The 15,914-nt window shown below is 59.8% G+C and overlaps 2 protein-coding genes across 16 annotated transcripts in view; one reads left to right on the top strand and one right to left on the bottom strand.

Moving 5' to 3' along the window:
• LOC131488164 (uncharacterized) overlaps positions 1–5,319 on the top strand; it is a 34,300-nt gene extending 28,981 nt beyond the window's left edge. For 6 of the 11 annotated variants that reach the window (XR_009250103.1, XR_009250097.1, XM_058689679.1 and 3 more), the window contains 4 exons: positions 1,650–1,776; positions 2,278–2,501; positions 3,200–3,370; positions 4,775–5,319. Coding sequence is in view for 5 of the 11 variants with exons in the window: in XM_058689679.1 (XP_058545662.1) it covers positions 1,650–1,776; positions 2,278–2,501; positions 3,200–3,370; positions 4,775–4,932 (680 nt within the window). In the remaining 6 variants the exon portion in view is untranslated. Of the gene's footprint in view, positions 1–839; positions 957–1,649; positions 1,777–2,277; positions 2,502–3,199; positions 3,371–4,774 lie in introns of all 11 variants that reach the window. The other 5 variants (XR_009250098.1, XM_058689684.1, XR_009250099.1 and 2 more) reach the window with 4 other exon arrangements.
• A 201-nt stretch (positions 5,320–5,520) lies between these two features.
• Positions 5,521–15,892, bottom strand: OVOL1 (ovo like transcriptional repressor 1). 5 transcript variants are annotated; one of them, XM_058689689.1, is made up of 4 exons: positions 15,003–15,169; positions 8,415–8,632; positions 6,425–6,614; positions 5,521–6,127 (listed from the first exon to the last, which is right to left on the bottom strand). In XM_058689689.1, exons 2-4 carry the CDS (start codon positions 8,544–8,546, stop codon positions 5,832–5,834), a joined length of 618 nt encoding a protein of 205 aa, XP_058545672.1. In that variant the 5' UTR covers positions 8,547–8,632; positions 15,003–15,169; the 3' UTR covers positions 5,521–5,831. The 5 variants fall into 5 exon arrangements, with proteins under 5 accessions (XP_058545672.1, XP_058545669.1, XP_058545671.1 ...); XM_058689686.1 differs by lacking the exon at positions 15,003–15,169 and adding an exon at positions 14,196–14,927; XM_058689688.1 differs by lacking the exon at positions 15,003–15,169 and adding an exon at positions 12,381–12,477.
• Positions 15,893–15,914: the final 22 nt, after the last annotated feature.

The raw sequence follows: 15,914 nt of genomic DNA, 5'->3' as shown, positions 1-15,914 counted from the left end.
GACCTTATTCATCTTTGCAAAGCCAATGTGTCAGCGCAGTGCTTGACACAGAGTGGGTGCTCAGGGTCCAGAGAATTAGTAGAGAATGGGAAGGAAAAACCCTCCCGTTTCATAAACATTGAGAATTTGAGAGACAAGAAAGAGCCCCAGCTTGAGAGTCCAACCAACCTCAGGCTAGAGCCCGGCCTCATCGCTTGCTGTCCATGTGACCTTGAGCAAGATATTTAATCTCCTTGAGCCTCAATTTCTTTGTCTATAAATAGGAACAGTAATAGCTACCTCCTAGCGTCATTGTGGGGATTAGTGATGACGTCAGAGGGAAGCGAAGCTCGAAGCTGCCTGGTGCATAGTAAGAGCTCACTGGATGGAAGCAGTGGTTAGCTGCTGTGCAAGGACTGTTTACGCGTGTGCCTGAAGTGAACGCCTGCTCCAAGAATTCTGGGGTCAGCAGTGAGTGAGTGACACCCGGCATTTCCAGGTGCCCTCGGAGCCTCTCTCGTTTGGTCTTCCACCCGGAATGCTGCGGTCCCTCTGCTCTCAAGGATGAGATGGCCACTGTTGATGCCGATGGGCAGTGTGGCCCAGCAGCCTGGCACAGAGCAGTCCACCCTGTGGCACTTGCTGCCTGCCCCGGGCAGCCCCGCCCGGGGTTTCCTCTCTGCAGGGCGGGGGGTGGCCACCCCTTAAGCTTGAAGTCAGAGCTGAAGTCTAAGGGCTGGAGGTGCCCCCGTTTGAGATCGAGGCAGGTTACACAGTGCGGCTGGCTCCCCGGCCCTCTCCTCTGAGCACATTGCCAGTTACCTGATTGGTATTTTATTCTACTTTGAAACGTCGACCAGGGTAGAAGTTCTCAGCCCATTTACACAGAGAGAACAAGGGAAGAACAGAGGAAATCTGTCACTTGATGCCCAGCTCTTATATTCAGGAAACAGAACCTGGAAGATCTAATTCTCTATGTACGTCCCTTGCCCAAGACCAGAACCTGCACATCTGCCAGCCTCCCCTGGGGGATGGGGGATGGGGGATGGAACGTCAAAACAGACTGTGGAAACTCGGGAGGGGGGCTGTGCGTGAGGAACTGAGGAACGGAGGAGGGCACGTTGGTCTTGGACACGAGGAGGGCAGGACATCATGGAGTCAGGTGTCCCGAGGGAGTGGCCTGGTTCTGGGTGGCCCTAGGGGATGGGCGAGGGCCAGAGGCAGTGAGAAGGGGTCTGCTTCCCCCAGCAAGTCCAGGTCCCCATCACAAGCCCAGAGTATGAGACAGCTGCCCCCAGCTGGTCTCTTCCCAGTGTTTTCTGTCTCATTCCATGCCGTTCACTGGCGTTCCACCCTGGCTCTGCCTTCCTGGGAATGGTGAACAGGTTTGGAAGTCATGACCGCTGCACCTTGGCCCCACCTTTTAGAATTTCATGGGTAGAGTCCTGAGGGTTGTGTTGTCCAGCCTTCAGTCCCATGATGCAGTCCTGTTAGGAATTCCTTACAAATGGCTTCCCGGCCCTCCAGCGACAGTGTCTGGGGCTCCCCTCCACTGCCCCCCCACCCCCACCCCATGCGGCCACCTCATGGCTAAGCCATGCCGGGGCTCGGAAGTCTTGCCCTCCCTGCAGTGGGGTCTGCCCCCACCTAATCCTCACGTCTTGGCCCAGGTTCTGCCAGCTGGAACCACCCGGGGAAGCCTTCCCTCTGCCCCAAGCCAGCAGCTGTGTTGCCGGTCTTTGCCGGCCACCGAGCGACTTCTCAGCCCTTCTCGCCTCCTCGTCTCCACTGCAGTTTGTGAGTTTTTTTCAAAGATTTTATCGAGATGGGGGCCTAGAGACACAAAGTCTTTCTACCAGAATGGGACTTTCAAACTTAGGAACCCACCTCATTTTAAGGTGAGGAAGCTGAGAGGCGAGGTCACTTGCCCGGGGGCCGCGTAGACAGCACACGAGACAGGGCTGGGCCTCAGACCCACTGACCGCTGAGCAGCCCAAAGTGGAGGGAGGCCGTTTTGGTTGTTGATGCCACACTTCTGACCTTGGCCAAGATCACATTCGCTTTTTTGGGGAGGGCAGCCCTGTCTCCCCACGGATGGGTTGAACTTTGTGGCAGCGAAAACCCCTAAACTAGTTTACAACGTTATCTTCTTCTGGTTGTAAACGTAAGATATGCTTATTGTAAAAAAAAAAAAAAAAAAGAAAAAGAAAACACATAAAAAGGTAAGGTATAAACCTTCCTAGCACTTCCGGTTGTTAGAAAGTTTTCCCACCCCACACTTGTCTGCTTTGTTTTCAGCTCTGACCAGAGGACTCTTACTTCCATCCTCAGCGAGGCCATCTCCCTGGGCCCCGGCCAGCTCTCCTGCCAGAATCTCACCTTCTTATCTGTTCTTACTGGCACCTGGGGAGGGTTTAGAACATGCCTGTGGTGGTGGCTGAGGACAAAGCAAGCATCCAGATTGCTGATGGAAATAGAGAGACCCTCTGCCCACCCCACGGCCCACACCTCTTCCCTTCCGGGTGAGACCCCCACTCTTCCCTCCCCCCAAGCACCTTCCCCCCTCTTTTGTCCTATGCAGATCCCCGATTTTCCAGCCCAGCCGGGGCTCCACTTCTCCCAAGAAGTCTTTACTCTTTCAGATGCAAAAGACTCGTTTTGGGGTTTCCCGGCATTTGTAGTCTGGCCACACGTGTGTCCCTGGTTATATATTGACTCCCACTCGTCTCTTCTCCCTGCCTGACTGGGGCCCGTTTCCCAGTCAGTGGAGGCCCCCTACTTTTCCTTGCGGAGTCTGGAGATCATTATGGGCCCTCGAACTGGGGCCGCCTGGCCTGATACTGCTACGGAAGGGCTCGTCTGAGAGGCGTCCCACCCTTGAGTTCTTCAAAGGAGTGGGAGAGAAAGTACAGGCTCGCAGGGGGCCCCAGGAACATTCCCCCACCCCCATCCCTGGCTTCCTAGAAGCTTATCCCCAGCTCCTCCTAAAGTTGACACAACAATTATTCATCTGGGTTCCCAACAATGGGTTCTTGCTCATCTTGGGACAGGGAGAAATGGGATTTGGTTGGCCTTTCACGTTTGGAGGTTTCTAGAGATAAAAATCCTCTGTGCCTGGCTATTGAAAGAGCCACAGGGAGGGTTAGGGGTCCTTCCCATCCTCTGGGCTTCTCCCAGGGAGCCTTATGTGTCGGACCCACGTTTTCCTTTCTCTTCACAGCACCAGGGTGCTCTTTTCCCACCTCCTGGAACATCACGTCAAAGGCCCACACCTGGCAGCCGCCCCCTCCTCGTTGTCCATCTAGCAGGGAAAGGACAGGATGGAAGAACACTGAACTGGGACTCAGGGACCAGGTCCCCAGACTGATCACGTCTCCACAAGCGATCTCGGGTAGGTGACGGGAAGGGCCCCTTAATCTCAAAGTCCTGGTCTCGTTCGGATTGCCTAGAGGCACATGCTGCCTCCTGGTCTCCGTTGCAGCAGAGTGCACAGTGCTTCCGAGCACAGCCCGAGCCAGGCTGTCTGCTCCCAGCCCAGACCCACTCGTCAGTCAGGAAACCTTGGGCCACTACCTACCTTCTCTGCCAGTGGTGGTAACAGCACCTTCCAGACGGTGGCCGAAAGATCAAGTGAACGCGTGTGCGTGAAACACAAGTGTGCCCCGCACAGAACAAGTGCTGTGCAAATGTGGCCGTCCCTATAGCTAGGTGTCTGAGCCGGAAGTGACGTGACCTTTGTGCCCTGTCATTTGGGATCACGGTTTTCCTCCTGTGGTCCTGGCAGGGAACTGGGAAGAGAAGCCGAAATGGGACCCCGAGTGACTGCACTGGCCTGGCGGAGACCCACGTCAGGATGTGGGAGTCAGGCAGGTGAGGCGAGCTGAGAGGAAGCCCGGCTGCCACAGCCGAGAGCAGAGTCTCAGCCCAAGGGTCGCAGGCGTTGACTGCTGAGACCACGGGCAGGCCACCTAATCTATCCAGGCCACCTAATCTATCCAGCCCAGATTCCTGTCTTGACTTGAGGCCTACCGGTAACCATATAAGGGTACATCTTTGAATAGAATGCGACAATTGTTTTGATTAATTTCCCTGCAGGTGGAAAAAGAGGTCCATGGGACAAAAAAGCAGAAATGCAGAAGACGAGAATTCTTTGATTTTAATAGTTGGGGGAAAGTTATAAAATAAAAGACAACACAGAGCGTTAGGACTCCCCCAGGTTGCAATAGCACAGGGACACAGAAATATAGACGAAACAGGGCTTCCAGGTAATGTTATCTCACACTATTTAACTTCCAGAATACAGCAGTTCCCAGACACTCTAAACTAAAGCAGTCTTCTGCAATGATCTCTACACATTCGGAGGGAAGTCAGGGCAGCCTGCCTCCCGTCGGCAGCCAACGCTGATGCTGCCTACGGTGTGGCTGCGCTGGGCGGCCCAGCCCGCCGTGTTCCGCGGACCTCTTTCGAGTCTGCCTTCTCGTTCTTCTGCAGGCTGGCTCCACTCCTGCCCCTCTCTCCCTTTCGACCCACGCCCCTTTCCTGTTTTCAGCAGGAGGCACAGCCAAGCCGATAGAGCCTGGCTGATATCCTCAGATGGAGCCAAGCAGCCCAAGGATGGCTCTGTCCTTACGTGCTCACAACCCAGCCTAGCCATATGAAAAAGTCAGAAAATGGCTACAAATATAACTTGATAGCCATCTAATACTGTCCTCCTGAGAGGTTTCTGATGTGTCTGGTTATTATTCTCTGTACCCGCCCCCCTTTTTTATTTTTTATTTTTTTGCTGCCGTCCTAGGGTTTTTCACTCAACCAGGAGAAAGGCAGGCCTTGCAGCCTGGCCCCATAGTCTTCTCAGTGTCTCAGACAGTGGACCCGGCGCATCAAAGACTCCTCGCTTCCGCCGGGCTTCCTCCTCGAGCCGCAGCTGGGCTAACTCGGCCTTCGCCATGGTGACTCTCGTTCCACAAAAGGAGGTCTGTTATTAGGAGGCAAGCAGGCTCTCGGGAACCCCCAGGCTTGCCTTGAAACGATGTGGGAGGGAGGCAGGGTCACGGGGGAAGGGAAGAGCCAGTGTGATGCGCTACCCCAGCCCAAGGCGAAGAACAGAGCGCAGCGCGTTCCCCAGGCAGGGCCGGAGGAAAGTCTCAGGTTAAACGTCTCAGGAGAACCAAGGCACAGAGGAGGTGTGAAATGTCCAGGATAAATAGAACCGCACGGGGAGGGAGAAAAGCCAGCTCCATCCTCTCTTAAAAACAGCTGCCATCGGCACCAAAAATATATTAATATCTGTACATTTGTCATCTTTAAAAAAAGGAAATAAAACTTCCTTGGCACCTTGTAGTCGATTTCCTAAAAGTGAGGTGATATGTGGAAAGGCCTCCTGTGTGCACACCGGGTTTGCGTCTCCATGTGGGGAGGGCAGAGCCCCCCACCGCGGCCCTGAGCGTTAGATCCCCCCACCAGTTCCCCCACCGCCAGTTCCCCCACCGCCTCGGTGTGCAGGGAGCTCTTTACTCTGTGGTCCTCGCCGGCAGGCCCCGCCCCTGCCCTCCAGAGGGCAGAGAGGGGATCCTCCGGTGCCTCCTCTGGGAGGGAAGTCCCGTCTCTAGGTGTGCTCTCCTTCAACCTGAAGGCAGCCTTGGCCTCACGGCCGCCCCGTACTCACACGTGCCTGCCCAGGCTCGGCCCGGAAGACAGAGATGCAGCCGCGAGCAGAGCTCACTCGATGTGGCGCCTGAGTGAGCACGTGTGCTGGGGGGCTCCGGTGGTCCCCATCGCCGTGTCCGGCAAGGGGTGGTGGCGGGAGGACCGGCCAGGCAGCGGGGAAGGGGGCCCAGGCCGGGCGGCACCGCTCACAGGTGGTGGTTGCTCTGTAGCAGGGAGGTGACGGTGCTCTGCAGGGCCACGGCCACCTTCTTGGAGGTCTTGCGCAGCAGCGGGCTGTCGGGGTGGTGCTCCTTCAGGTGCAGGACGTGGCCCTCCTGGCTCTCGGACGTGCAGCCACACTCCTCACACACGTACAGCTTGGCCCGCCGCTCCTTGTACGCGTACTTCTGCTGCACGCCGTGGATCTTCTTGAGATGAGACTCCAGGGAGCAGCGCTGCGTGAAGGCCTTGTCGCACAGGCTGCATTTGTAGGGCCTCACGCCTGCAGGGACGGGAGGGCCGGTGTCAGGGTCCTGACAAGGAGCCCGCCGGCAGCTTCCCTGACTCAGGAAGGCCGGGCCACCTGACACCAGGGAAGAGGAACAGAGGAGGCCCGTCCGCCTCCGGCTCCCCGAGCGGCCTCACCGATGAGCTGAGGAGGACCTGGGGCCTGAGCTCCGAGGCGCCCCTCCGAGGCCGCCCCGCCGCCGAGGCGAGCGGGCATTGCCACGGTCCCCCGCGTGGCCCTGGCCGGGCAGAGTCTGGGTGTGCTGGCTCCCAGCCAAGGGGCTCCTCTTACCAGTGTGGGTGCGGACGTGTCTCTTCAGGTCGAATGTGTCATTGAAGCCCTTCCCACAGTAGGTGCAGAGGTGCCTCTTGACGTCATTGTGACACTTCATGTGACGATTCAGCATGCGCTGGTAGGTGAAGGCCTTCTGGCAGATGTGGCAGGTGAAGAGGTCACCGCCGGCACTGTCCCCGAGGGTCACCTGCAGGCGAGGACGGTGTTGCTGACAGATGACCAGGAGCTGTGGCTGCAGTCCACACAGCAGGAGGACACAAAGCCACCCCCGCCTCCCGGGGGAAGCTGCGCTCCACACCTCTGGGCCCCCAGGCCCGCCGTGGTGGGGCTGGAGGGCACCTTTGGGTCAACGGTCGGGCCTCCTGTCCGGTTCCCAAATCCCCTTTCGCGGTTGCCGCGCGGCCCCTTTACCTTCTCGGGGGACGGGCAACTGACTACCTGTAGAAACAGCTGGTTCACCATCACCTGGTAGAAAGGTGAGCTCCGATCTGCGGCTCTACACCTCTGCCCTCTGACCTCACTCTCCGAGGGGATGTCCGCCGCGCGGGCCCTACGGCAGCCCCCCTCGGCCCAGCCTGAAGGCCCCCGGCTTTGACCCGAGCCAGGCCCACCACAGCATGACTCGAGTCCCTCTGCCTCCTCACGACTCTCTTGCTTATAAACCTTTTCCTTTTTCTTTTTTTTGTGATTACGGAAAACCTCACATCTCAGGTGTGGAAATGAGTGCCGTTTTAACTGTCATGTAGGGCCGGTCTTGCTTTATCTTTCCCTCCCAGCCTCCCCCCACTGCCCTGGATCATTGGAAAGAAAACCCCGGCCACCCTCTGCTCCCCGGGCACCTGTCCAGCACCTTGGCCAGCACGGGGAGACGTGGTCTCCACCCTCCGCCTTGGTTACCGTCCGGAGGTCAGTCGTGCTTTGCGGGCGGCCCGGTTGCCGGCACCCCCTCCTGAGCTCCCCGGGCACCGGGTCACCCCGTCACCCCACACCTCCCCCTCCACCGCTTCTGGCACTGGGGCGATGCTGCCTGTTGCTAGCTAGTCGAGACCTTTTGGGTCAGGACTCTCTCCTCTGGCACATCTGCCATCCTGGGCCCTCTGCTCTCTCTGCACGGCCTCCCTACCCACCAGGATCCACGGGATGGGAGGGAGGCCCGCGAGGGCTCAGGGGCACCGCGCCGGCTCTCTGGCCAAGCACCCGGGACACGTGTGGCTGGTCTCCCTCTAGTTACAACACACACTTGGCCCCCATGGGGAAGAGGGGAAGGAACGGCATTGTACTGCCAGCTTTCTTCGGCCCTTCGGCACAGAGAAAAGGGCTACCAGAACCCTGCCACTACATCACCGCTGGCGGGTGCTTCCGGACCCTAGAACTTTCAGGAACGCGGGCCTAGCCAGGGACAGCCCTGCTGTCTGCGCACTCCTCAAAAGCAGGGGCCCACGCTCCTCACTGCCCCCGCTGCTGAGCACAGCTCCCCAGCTCTCACCCCAGACACGGGGCCTCATGCGGAGGGGGCCGGAAGTGGCACACCCGGGGAAGGTGGAGGCCGCCGGGCACAGGCCTCAAGAGACAGTTAACCACCAGGTGGACTCCAGAGCTCACTCCGGATGCGGCACGGATGGGAACCCAGGAGAAGGCGCTGAGCCGGGCTCATGTCTCCATGGGACTCGCTTTTCCTGGGACTCGCAGAGAGGTGGCTCCCCTTGAGGCCAGAAACAAAAGGAAACAACCCCTGGAATGGCCTCCAGAGGGTGGGATGTCTCTTGCACCCCGCTGCTCCTTCTCAATGTATGACACTGTCCCATCGGACCTGCTTCTCTTCTTTTCCGTTCCCATCTGTGCCTTGCTGGGTTCACTTCTCTACGGGACCCTGGACCCAGATGCAAGGCCAGCTACTGCCTAGGTCTCATTTGTGCCACGTCTTGTGGGCCGGACACAGGACTATAGACACGCTCCTGGTCCTTGGAGACAGTGTGAGGGTCGGTACCTTCATTTTGGTGCGCAGGAAGCCGTGGTCTCTGCTCTGGGGGTCTGCCAAACGACTCATATCATCAGAGGGCAGCTGGGCTACCACGCAGGGCCCAGGGGCCACACTATAGCTGGAGTCCCGAAGGCTCATGTCCAAAACCAGGGGGCAAGACGGGGGTTCAGCCACTGACGGCTCTGGCTCCCGGTAGGGCTGCGGTGGGCAGAAGCCCAGACTGACTGCAGAGAGAAGAAATGCCAGGTGAGGGGCTTGGTGGGGAAAACAGGACCCTGTGGGATTTCAGGAAGGTTGCCTGGCAGCGGGCTGCCCCTTGCAGGCAAACGGCAGAGCAGGGCTGCCCCCGGCCCATACATGCTGCGCCTCCCTCCCGCCCCATTAAGGTAATTACAGGTGACGCCCGCCAAGCACCACAGCCCACAGGCCTGCCCGCTGAGTAATTTGTGTCTTAGCGGAACTGGGAGGACCCGACCTGCCCTGCCAATTATCCCTCCAGAGTTGTCTGCCTGCCCCACCTGGGCCAGTCCCTCTGGATTCCGGGCCTCATCCACGCTCCTGCGTGGACAAGGGGCACCACTGGAGGCCCTGGGCCCAGGGATCCACCCCTGCCCCTGAAGGGTCCCTGGTGGCCTGAGCCACTCTGGGCTTCTTCTTTGGGCTGCTGGCCTGGGGTGGGGGTGGGGGGGGTTGAGTGGTCCTCCAGGCTGGCGGGTGTCGCTGTTGCCAGCCATCAGGGTTCTGGGCTCCCCACTCCCACTGGCCAAGCTCGGCAGGCAAACAGGCCAGGTGAGGTGGGGCAGGGAGGAGGTCAGGGAGCAGCAGGTGGATGCGGTGTAACAGTCTCCTGGGCGGCCTGCCCGGCGGTTGCGCAACCCTCCCCTACAGCAGGGACCGCTTGCTTGCTCGTGGCCCAGCGAGGGCTGGGCTCCCAACCTCCGCCCTCCGAGGCGCCGATACCTGGCAGTCCTTTGACGTGGCCGCTCCCCACGACAGACACCTCACACTAAACGGGGCCAGAGAGGCTTGGCCCCAGTGCGGAGTAGAGAAGACGAATGGCTGCCTCAGTGACACACAGGGTACGGGTCTCAGAGCCGACAGAGCTGGGGCAAACTAGCTCATGTTTTCACTTATTGGTATCTTTCCTCCCAAAAGGCTAAACTCTATTATACAGTTGACCCTTTAACAGTGCAGGGGATAGAGGCCCTGACCGCCACCCCCCCCCCCCCCACATACGGTCAAAAGTCCGAATAGAACTTTTGACTCCCCCAAAACTTAACTACTCATAGCCCGGAAGCCTTAGCGATAAGAGATACAGTTGACTAACACACATTCTGTAGGTTACATGTATTATAACAATAAAGTAAGCCAGAGGAAAAAAGTGTTAGTAAGAAAACAGTAAGAAAGGGAAAATGCAGGGGCGCCTGGGTGGCTCAGTCGGTTGAGTCCGACTTCAGCTCAGGTCATGATCTCGCGGTCCATGAGTTCGAGCCCCGCGTCGTGCGCTGTGCTGACAGCTCAGAGCCTGGAGTCTGCTTCGGACTCTGTGTCTCCTTCTCTCTCTCTGCCCCTCCCCCATTCTTGCTCTGTCTCTCTCACTCTTAAAAATGAATAAATGTTAAAAAAAAAAATTTAAAGAAAGGGAAAATGCATTCACTGTACTGTATTTATCAGAAAAAAATCCACATAGAGGTGGGCCCGTGCAGTTCAAACCACATTGTTGTTCAAGGGTCAGCTCTGCTTAAAGCCCAAAAGCTAGGAACATTTTCCAAGCTTCAAAAGGAAAGGTCAAGAAGGGTAAAGGAAGGAAAGGACGAAGGTCTTCAGGGAGAAGGACTCAGGAGGCTGAGTCAAGGTCTCAGACACGAACAAGGCCCTCAGCACCCCCTGCCCCAGAGCTGGTGAGACAGAGAGGACCAGGACCCAGGGAGGGAGGGGTGGTCCCAGGGCAGGAGGGCCACTGCCCTCCCATCTTCTCCCGGGACACCGCAGGCAAGGCTGGAGGTGGAAGGCAGAGGAACGTACTGATGGAGGAAGGGTGAATATGAAAGCACCCAAGTTTCGGGAGAGGCCCTGGCTCTCGCCCCCTCAAAACACAACAAAGGTCTGACAAGGGCAGAATGCGCCCGCCTGCCGCCCAGAACCCGTTCTGCTGGCACTGGCGTCTGCCTGTCCAGGGGACTTTGATGAGCCACCTCATTCCGGGAGTTGATTCACCAGTGCCTGGCCCTGGCCTGGCCTCTGAGCTGGCGTGGCGCCTCTCTCTGAACGCCGGGAGGCCGGACATCAGGCCCGAGCTCTTGGGGTCCCTCCGGCCTGCCCACAGCGATGGCTGTCTGTGTGCACAGGAGGGAGGCTGGGGGAAGGCAGGGGTGTGTCTATCCCTCCCCTTCTGACGCCGGTTTACCAGCCACCGGAGACCTTGGCCAAGAACTCAAAGCTGAATGACAATTTCCATTTCTCAATCCAGGTAGAGACAAACACAAACCTCTACCTTCTTCTGTCTCTCGGTATCGCATAGCCTGAGCGAGGCTCCTGAAAGCTGGAGCCCGGCCACACCGCCTGCACAAGGAGCGGCAGAGGGAGGAGTGACGGCAGGTGAGGGCTAACCAGTTTGTTCGTGCTCAAAGTGAGTTGTCACTTTGGCTCCCTTGCTCCACTGAGGGGGTGGCGGTGAGGTGTTCACGGCTAGGGTTCCAAGGGTCCAGGCCGGCTTGGGAGAACACCCGCTTCCCGCGCCCGCCTCTTCCGTTCCACAGAAGCCTGGCAATGCTGGTGCTGGGGAACTGGGGACAGGGAGCGAGCCTGCCCGGTCTGGCCTCGGAGCTGCCTCTACCCTCAGCCAGGGGCAGGGGAGGCCGGACGCACCGCCACTCGGCTGCCAGGGTGGGGACGTTTGCCTCATCCCATCCACCCCGCCAAACCTGTCTTCCCGCCACCCCCGGGAGCATGGCCCTGCCACGCACAGGGCGTGCTCAGGGCATGCCGCTCCTGTCACTGGGTGTCACTGGGTGGCCGGAGACAGGAAGCAGAACTGGTCGGGCCCTGCTTGTGCTGCTCTCTGTCCCCTAATTAGACGTTTCCGGCAAGGCGGCGGCTGTGGCTACTCATCGCCCGCCCACAGCTGTGGAGAATGGCGAGGCCGCACCAGCCGGGCCCTCTCCCTACTCCTTCAGGGGTTCGCGGGTTCCCCTCGTGTTGGCCCAGCTCACCTCCACTGGATGATGCCGAGCGCCGGGCCGGGAGCAGTTTGCCACCCGAGGCCCTTCTCCTCCTTCCCCCGGCAAGCCCCGCCTCCCTCAGACTGAGAGCTGCTGGCCAAATACTGGACAGAGGGCCAGGTCCTACCCCTACCCAGCAAGGCCTCAGGTCGGGGCCGGGCACGGGGCCCGGTGCCGGCTCCCCAGGGAGAGCAGGTAAAGCAGATGTGAGGACCCAGCCTCTGACCACACGGGGGCCGGTGCTCGTGCTGACCCGGGGTGTGGTTAAGTCAGCTCTGAACGGGCAGGGACAGCGTATCAGCACGGCCCAGGTTGGTGTTATCAGGGAAGGCAGGAGTCCCCCGTGCCCATCTCCCCCGGCCCCAGCAGGTCAGCTCTCGATGCCCGAAAGGCAGCTAGTGCCAGCCAGGTGGCAGAGGCGGGCGGCCCTGGAAACACAACGGGCCGGTTGCTCAGCCCATTGTGCCCGCTCTGAATGCCAAGTTTTTCTCTCAGGCAGTATCTTTTCCCCCTTTCCCAACTGCCTGTCGTGCCGTGGCCACAGCGAAGTTAACACGGAGCACCCGAGCCCTCACACCAGGGCGGATGGCCCCGACCGGCCGTGAACTGTGCTTCCCTGCGCGTCCTTGCCGCCCTTCTGGCCACCACAGGGCCGCGCGCCCCTGTGAGACACCACCCTTGTCAGAAATAACCATCGGCAGTGGCCACCCTCCGCTCTGGTCCTCCCTGCGCCCGGAGGCCTTGCCCTCACCTGCTTTCTTTCTGGGACAAATGGTCTGGCAGGAGTCTGCCTCGGGTCACCCCAGCCTGGAGCGGTTTGGCAGCTTTGGGAGACGGCGCCCCATGGGACAGGCAGGAGCCCCATCTAGGCCACTGCCCGGGCCCACGTTGCTCTTCTGTCCCCATCCATGTCTGGCTTTCTATGCTCCCTGCCTTGCTCCCTGGAGAGTGCAGCAGACACGTCCTTCCTTCGCTGCCAGCACTTCCCAGGAATGACAAGAATGATCCTCATTGGAGGCCTAATTTCCCCCCGCCCACACACATATACTCTGGGGCCCAAAGATGACCGAGAGGCCTGTCCACCGCGGCCGGACAAAAAGCGGCTCCCCGGGACAGGCATGTGCTGGCGAACTGGCAAGATAGACAAGAGAGGCCCCAATGCGGAGAAGGGGTGCCTGGAAGAGGCCCTGGGACACCCACATCTGGGAGCACCTCATTACAGCTTCTAGGCTGTTTCCGGGCTCATCTCTCTACCCTCAAGTACCTTCCTGGCTTTTCGTTGTTCCTCAGCAGGGTCTTGGCGAACGGGGTTTCCCCAGCATCCCCTTCAGTGCAAGACATGGAATTCGGGCCCTGGGTACAGGTGCTTGGAGTTCTCCTCAAGAAACCAGCATTAGTCCCAGCACATTAATACTGACACTACAAAGGAGCAACGCTGGGGGCGGGGGAAGTGAAGGGCTCAAGGCCAAGCTCTTGGGCCCAAATAGGTAGCTGTTAATCTCCCTTCCACTATGACCTTTTACCCCCATGTGCCCACTTCTGGGCTTTTTCCTCAGCTTTGGAAGGAGAGTGAGGCCAGGGAATGGTTCTGCCCTGGGGGTGGGAACTTCTAGAATTGTGTCTCAGGGAGAGAGGCTGGAGTGCTGGTCAGACTGGAGCCTTGGGCCTTCAGTCAGTAAGAGTGCCTCCTTCCAGGCGCTCTCTGATGCTTTAAGGGTCTCAGAGGGCCCTGGTAGGAAGGTCAGACCTCAAGCATTTCACTATTCCCCAGCTTCGGCCCCCCCTCCCCCAGTGCCTCTCACAGTGGGAATGGGGTCAATGCTTAGCTGGTCACAACGTGCTGAGTCTGTGAGGTGGGGTGAAGGAAACGTGCCCAGCCGGCTCCTGGGGTCATGGTCGGCTAGTGATGGAATGGCTCAGCCAGGGGACAGGCCACCACAAAACACACTCCCCACTCTCCAGCCAGCTGAGGCACCCAAGCGTGGCCCGAGAACATTCCCTTTCTCATTTCCAAAACCTGTGGGAAAACTCTCCAGTGGGCCACATGGCCTTTAGAGGCTAAATTAAGTGCTTTGCCTTCTACCCTTGGCCTCACCCCACAGGACTCTCCCTCCCCAAGACAATGAGAGCAGATTGTCACCTGTGCCCTCCAGGTTTTGACCCCCTACCCAACATCTGGGCCAATCCCCTCGATCCTGTGTGAGAGGCCTGCACATCTCCCCTCACCTGGACAGCAGCAGCGGGGGGGGGGGGGGGGGGGGGGGGGCGGGGGGCGGGGGGGGGGGCGGGGGGGGGAGGGGCGCGGGCACAGACCACCCAGAAGCCTTCCTCATCACCCGCTGGGACAGCCCCTGGGGAGAAGCCTCCCCCACCACTCCCACTATGGCCACCAGGACCGTGGTGGGGAAAGGTGGGGAAAATCACCAGGATGCAAGGAAGTCAATGATTTGAACGAACGGAATTTCTTTGTCCTTTGTAAAAGTCAACACATGATCTGTTACTGATTGGGATGTGAAATAAAACTAAAAATAACAGCACACCGAGTCTCCTGCAAGGCTCAGCTCACCTTTCACACAGTCCAAGTTCAGTTTATCAGATCCAAAGGAGCAGCTAAGCAGCAATGCAAACACAGGTGAGGGAGGAGGCAGGAGCGAAGAAGGGGGCTCCGATCCTCTCCCGGCCCTTTGCGGGTGGAACAGCCACCCTGCCAGGGAACTTAGGCAGGCAGGAAGCTATAAACAGCATCCGGGGCCCACACCCTAATCCACCTCAGGTGAGCCGGCAGCTCACTTGCCTTTTGTCTCAGTTTCCCCTTGTTTTAAGGAGGCCGTAGAAGCAGCTTTAAGATAAGGTTAAGCTGGGGAACATCCCCAGCGCCACAGGCCATTGGATCCTGGCAGATCAGGCCACAGAAATCTCATCACTACACCCACTGTCTCCACCAATTTCTTCAGGAGAGAAACTGAGGCAAGAGCCCTCCCAGGGCCCCTCACTGCCCTCATTTCACCACTTTCCTACAAGGCCTGGGGCGGTGCCAGGGAGCCTGCAGATCAAGGGTCAAAGTCGGTTGGTTAATTACAACCTCTCCCCCCACCCCCTTGGAGGCTCCGGGCAGGGTGTGGGGAGGGGGAGCTCGGAAGGAAGCTGGCTTTGTCCTGACCAAGGGGGGTGGAGGAGGACAGAAGGCACGAATGTTCTCAAGGCTTCCAAAGGAAGATGCCATTCGAGAAACAACTCGGCTTACTCATTCAAAGTTGACTCCGACGCTGTCAAGGCGTCTTCCAAAAACAAGCTGGGTGCACCAGCTCCCCCCACCCCGCCCCCGCCCCGGGGCCTGGTCCCTCGGCTGTGGGATGGGCTCCTTGCCACTCACACTTGCCACTCAAGTGTGTCCTCCGCGAGGCTGAAGGAGGCGCGTTTCTAATAGCGGTGGGACCGGATCCCACCTTGGTCTTCAGGACAAGCGGGGTGCGGCCGGGCGCCTGCCCCACGGTCTCCGCGAACTCTGCGGGGCGGCTAGCCGGGAGCCCCCCTCGGCTGCCCGACCCTCTCCGCGACCTTCCGGCCCGCAGAGGACGAGAGGCGGCTTAAACTGCGCCTTGTCTTACATTTCGCACAAATTTCGGCAGAAACTCCAGCTCGCTCCCTGCTCCCCCCCCCCCCCCCGCCCGGAGTGGCATCGCTCCAGTGCCCTCCTCCCGCCTCATAAAAGTCCCGGCTTTGCGGATTTACGACGTGAGAGCGGAGGGTCGCCTGAACGGTGACACACCCCGTTGCCTCCCTTGCGCCTCGGCTCGGGCCGGTGGAGGGGAGGGCGGCACCGCGCGGGGCCGCGCGCCTCGGACCCGCCCGCCCCCGGGCCAGTGGCGGGGCCTGGGAACGGTTCTCGCCCCCTCCCGGCGGCCCCCGCCCCCACCCGGCGCCTCCGCCGCCGCCCTGCCCTCCCCTCCCCTCCCCTCCCCCCGCGCCGCGGGCTAACGGGGCCGCGGCCGCTTAAACATTAAATCGGGCGCCCCGGCTGCGCCGGCCCCCGGGCGCCGCGTCGCTGCGCCCCGCACGCCCGCCGCCCGGACGGGCCTCCCGGCTCCCAGCCCCTCGGGCGCCCCGGGCTCCGGGGCAGCGGAGGGCTCGGGGCCGCGGAGCGCCGCCTCACCTGGCACGTAGATCTCGCCGCGCTCCTCGTCGGGGAGCTCGCTCCAGTTCCTCTTGCACGTGGAGACGCACGGCTTCTTCACCAGAAACGCGCGGGGCATTTTCGAACCCTGCTCGCCCGGCACCGTCCGCT

The sequence above is a fragment of the Neofelis nebulosa genome, chromosome 10 (genome assembly GCF_028018385.1).
Source record: "Neofelis nebulosa isolate mNeoNeb1 chromosome 10, mNeoNeb1.pri, whole genome shotgun sequence".
NCBI lineage: Eukaryota > Metazoa > Chordata > Mammalia > Carnivora > Felidae > Neofelis > Neofelis nebulosa.
The sequence above is the reverse complement of the archived record's forward strand: the minus strand, read 5'-3'. Positions and strand labels throughout refer to the sequence as shown.

Coding starts and splice junctions, on each gene's coding strand:
- OVOL1 (XM_058689685.1), bottom strand. CDS start 15,882: ATGCCCCGCGCGTTTCTGGTGAAGAAGCCGTGCGTCTCCACGTGCAAG. Junction 8,633..15,782: donor CGGCGAGATCTACGTGCCAG/GTGAGGCGGCGC, acceptor TTCTCTCTGCAG/TCAGTCTGGGCTTCTGCCCA. Junction 6,615..8,414: donor TCCTGCGCACCAAAATGAAG/GTACCGACCCTC, acceptor CCTCGCCTGCAG/GTGACCCTCGGGGACAGTGC.